The sequence below is a fragment of the Ixodes scapularis genome, unplaced genomic scaffold (genome assembly GCF_016920785.2).
Source record: "Ixodes scapularis isolate PalLabHiFi unplaced genomic scaffold, ASM1692078v2 PGA_scaffold13__105_contigs__length_92229423, whole genome shotgun sequence".
Lineage (NCBI taxonomy): Eukaryota > Metazoa > Arthropoda > Arachnida > Ixodida > Ixodidae > Ixodes > Ixodes scapularis.
Genome location: NW_024609839.1, coordinates 48,757,057 through 48,761,831, shown reverse-complemented (window position 1 = coordinate 48,761,831; position 4,775 = coordinate 48,757,057). Strand labels below are relative to the sequence as shown.

The 4,775-nt window shown below is 44.0% G+C and overlaps 1 protein-coding gene across 1 annotated transcript; it reads right to left on the bottom strand.

The window, feature by feature from the left end:
- Positions 1–1,866: 1,866 nt before the first annotated feature.
- LOC115311427 (gastrula zinc finger protein XlCGF7.1-like) lies at positions 1,867–4,201 on the bottom strand. The gene is made up of 2 exons (XM_040213393.3): positions 4,019–4,201; positions 1,867–2,677 (listed from the first exon to the last, which is right to left on the bottom strand). The coding sequence occupies exons 1-2, from the start codon at positions 4,095–4,097 to the stop codon at positions 1,977–1,979; spliced, it is 780 nt and encodes a 259-aa protein (XP_040069327.2). The 5' UTR covers positions 4,098–4,201; the 3' UTR covers positions 1,867–1,976.
- Between the last annotated feature and the right edge of the window lie 574 nt (positions 4,202–4,775).

Sequence of the window (4,775 nt, the reverse complement as noted above, 5' to 3'; positions counted from 1 at the left end):
GCTAAGCCCTTATGGTCGTTCAAAAAATTACCAAATTATCTGTGGAAAAAAAAAATAAAGTAAAAGAGCACAGTCAATAAAACAAGTTTTCAAAATAATAAACATGTACAACAAATTATACAAACTAATAACACACAAAGGAATTACTCCGTAGAAGTTGAAATGTTGTTCAAGTTCATATCCTTGGCCTTTCGCTGTCAAATAATAGTCCAATTAAAATTGGCGCAAAAGTAACATTCGTTCTCTTTTGAAAGTAACCGTAACGGTATATCGATACGTTCTTAGGACGGTAACGAATCTCAGTAACCCGTCAAGTTTTGAAAACCTTAAGAATGACACTATTTCGTTACATTTTTTTTATGTAAGGGCACACCAGTGCTTGGGTCTCACTGGTGCCAGAAAGCCCAACACCCAATATCGGTGCACGGCCCCTTGAAGCTGACAGTGCGGCAGGAGCTACACGTTTGCAGGACCAGACCTCCATTTCATCGCCTGACCACGCCTTCTGCGTGGATATGGTTGGGTGCGCGGGCATGCGGCGAAAGATCGACGTTTGAGTGGTCCAACGGGCTCGTATGCCATCCACCACCCTGCCAGCTTTGGCCCTTTGCATCTGCCATCAAAGAAACAGTTTTAGCGTTCAATAAAACTGAGAAAGTAATTTTGAATGAATAAATTGCTAATTATTGATTTTAAAGGTATGGTTTCAAATAGAATCTTCCTGAGCACCATCGAAAACTACCGAAAGCACCCACACTACAATGGTAAAAGGCACGCTCACCATTTTACGGCGTTTTGAAGAAATGCTGAATTTGGACGCCTGTCTTGTTTTCGGCTTCTTGTCGGAGCGCATCTCCGTGCGCTCCGATAAGATTTTTGACATCTATGCCAGAGTCAAAAAGTTTTGACATCTATGCCAGAGTCAAAAAGTTTTGACATCTATGCCAGAGTGACATCGGCTACGCTCGTACCTTAGGTACGAGCGTGGCCGATGTTATGAGCCGAAGGGCCAATCAAACAGCGAAAGAGGCACAAAGCCATGGCAAGTTCTCTGCAGTTCATAGGACTATAGGAGTAGCCGGTATACGCCATCTCTCTGTGCGTGCTCCTCCTCCGGCTAGTTCTAGCAAGCGCAGAGAGCATACCATTGCGTTGCGCTTTTTGCGCTGTTTTATTGGTCCTCCGGCTCACAACATCGTCCGCGCTCGTACCTAAGGTGCAACGAAGTATATATGAACACCAAATGTATAGCACTAAAAGTATGAATATCCTAAATGATCAGGACCGTCTTCGTGAATGTGCAAAAAAAAAATAATAAATTCATGCAAAAGGAAAACATACATACGAGTATTACACGTAGCAAGCACATTGAATGACGTCATCAGAATTCAGATACTCAAACTCATCAAAAAGAAAAAGGACGAAGAATATTACGAAATGAGATAAGAAATTACACTGCATTTCTAAATCTTCGAGTCATGTACATTCTGTTGCAGTCCTATGAGCAAAGCATTAGTTTCCAGCTTGGTGTGTTAAATAGTTTCGAATATTGTTTAATTTTTACATCTTAAAATTATGTTGACCCCTCCACATTACTCGGTGTTTGTTATACTTTGTTCGTATACTTATGGTCATGAGTCGGCCGACTTGCAAGTAACGTAAGTGACCCTACAGAAAACCCAGAGACTCCAGGTGCATCACGTGATTAATGACTCTAAATGAATAAAAAAGATAAGGTTTCAAGTATTTTTTTTTTCGTGTACAAAAAAGAACACTGTTCGCTTCGTCTAAGGTAAATTCACATTTTTTTCTGTGTTTGCGCGATAAAAGACGGAAACATTTTGAACCATGCGAAACACACACTGCTCGCAAGTAGAACCCCTGCAGGTGTATCACCAAATGAAATGAACACACGTCGGAGCTTGAGTATTTCGTTTAAACCCCCTCCACAACTATGATGCAAGTGAGGGTTTCGATCACTTGCGATGTATCTTCCGATGATTCTGTAAATTGCTATAAGCCGCAAACGCTCTACTGCAGATCTCGCACTCGAACGGCTTTTCTCCGGTGCGAGTCCTCTCATGATCCGCCAAGTTGCATTTATGACTAAACGCCTTGCTGCACGTGTTGCACTTGTACGGCTTCTCTCCGGTATGAGTTCTCTCATGATTCGCCAAGCTGGTTTTCTGAGTAAACGCCCTGCTGCACGTGCTGCACTTGAACGGCTTCTCTCCTGTATGAATTCTTTCGTGATCCGCCAAGTTGCATTTATGACTAAACGCCCTGCTGCACGTGTTGCACTTGTATGGCTTCTCTCCGGTATGAGTTTTCTCATGATTCGCCAAACTGCCTTTCTGAGTAAACGCTCTGCTGCACGTGTTGCACTTGAACGGCTTCTCTCCGGTGTGAGTTCTAACGTGAGCCTTCAAGGGAGCCTTATGCGTGAACGTTTTCTCGCAAACATCGCAACTGAAGGGCCTCTCGCCAGTGTGAGTCCTCTCGTGGATGGCGATAGCCGCTGCGGAAGAGCATGAGTAAGGACAGAAGCGGCACGGGTGCTTGTCCGGGTTTCGGTGCGTTTGCTGCTTTTGTGGGTTGGTGGGGGGAGAGGTGTCACCCCTGCGGCTGTCCTGGTCGAAGGTATCCACTTTGTCGCCAGAGTATGCTTCGATCAGGTCTGTTGGGATGACAGGACAGAGCAAGAAATGTCGGCGCTGTTTTTGTTGTTCTGAACATGAATTTTGAGTACCTAGATGAACATGGCCCTGAATACATGCATTACGCCGGTCCGGCCTAAAGTAGGCATTCATTCATTTGCGACGTTGCAAAGGTTCAATTGTAATGCTTGTAAAGGTCTACAGGCGATCGTTAAAGAATCGACTCTGGCAGCCCCATGGTGCCGCAGCTGTGGTGGCTTGCGCGTTCTCCTAACCAAGTGCGGACGGGAAGTCAAGCCGCCGCGGCAGCTGCTGCACAGTGATGGCGGTAACGTGTTACAAGTGACGTCGTTACCGGTAGCGCCTTTCTTCTTTCATTAACGTAGTGACGTATTCATTAGCTTTTCTAAATCTACATATTTTCTAAATTTTGCCTATTTTTCCCCACGCAAAAATTTCCTCTTCAGAAAAACCCCAACCCCCGGCTTGTCAACCCGAGGTCGAAACACGCTGTCGCCAAAATAAAACAAAAGCCCTGTTACCGTCAATTTTTAAATAAAAAGTAACGCAAAAGTAACGTGCGTTATTTTCTGTCGGCGACAGCATCGCGTTCCTTTATTTCGCAAGTAACGTAGTCCTTTACTTTTTTACGCTAACGCAACCTGCTGCTGCATACCGCTGCCAGTACGCAGCGCTGGGTAATCGCGTGTTGACGTTCATAATGATCGCGACTGTGTTTTAAGTAACGCTGGAAGGGTCATTCACACACCCACAGATGATTGGGTTACACAAAATAGCATTCAATAGGGGCGTAGAATAATCGTTGTGTAGCTAAGAAAATTGAAAAATCGCTAAGGTACACAGCGATAATTTTACGAGCGATTTGAAACAGCGAAAAACGCGGTTCTATATCGACAATGATGTGCACATTTGCCAGTCTCAAGCTAAACTTCTAAAGCTTCAATCATTTGGAACAGCCAAACATATTTTGGGCTATTTCATGCGTCGAAAATAATTTATAGCATTTGTAAGAGCTACTCGATCAACCGGAATTGAAGGAAAAATACAATTTTGTAATATAAATAAGCAACTCAGCATGCATGGTACATTTCTCTGATATCAAATAATATGTATGTGGTATAATTTTTCGGTTTGGTGCAGGCCGCTAATTAAAACTTAATGAAGTCTCCACGTGGGGAAAACTTTGTGTACCACATCAGACTGCTTACGTTTTCGACCTTCTGGAAAACCGAGCCTACAAAAAGGTTTTCTATGCGTGTGGGACCGTTCATGAATCTGTGAGGGTGTGCTAAGAGGGTGCGAAGCTGGATGAGTGTTATCCGGTGTGCGTCTTCTAGTACCTGCTGTTGGTAGTTCTGAGGGCACCATAAGATTGGCGGCAGAAGTCGCACCGCCGTCCGTCCTCCCCTCCTGGTCCATCTTCAATGGTTGCCTCTGCAATTCGGCTCCTTGGAAGGAGAGCTCCGCCCCCTTGTCCTCGCAGTCCGTTCTCTGCCATTCGGAGTCAAATGCTGCGTGGGCAAGTTCGGTTAGGACTGAAGATCAAATTTTCTTTAGTTCCTTTTTTTAATACTATACCAATACAGAAGCCCAATCAGAACGAACTTAAGGAACAAGCAAACATAAACACATCATGCTGATGAAGTAGAGAAATTCAGGGGTTTACATTGATATTGCAGTGTAATTCAAAAAGTAAAATAATCATATCACGATCAAACACGCGCATCACAACTTGATACTGAATACACCGAAAACGTCAATTGTAAAAATGCACGAGAGTAAAACATAAAAGCGATCCTTCTCTATTAACTTTAAACACGTGTTAAAGGATTACGTCGACACAGTTCCAAACAAATCGACAAAGACACAACTGGGTGCGATCAAGGAGCGTGGTTTAGTTACATCGCTCCTGCTCTGTAGTGCTGAAAAAAGGCAAGCATGCCACAAAACCAATAACTGCACGGTATATCGCCACCACAGGTTTTGGGAATTACACGTTAACAAAACGGACACGATGTGTCGGCGAATGAATGTAGGGAAGGGAATAAAAATGTCGCATGTAGTTGGCTGAGCTGCGGCCATTCCCTATTTGATCCG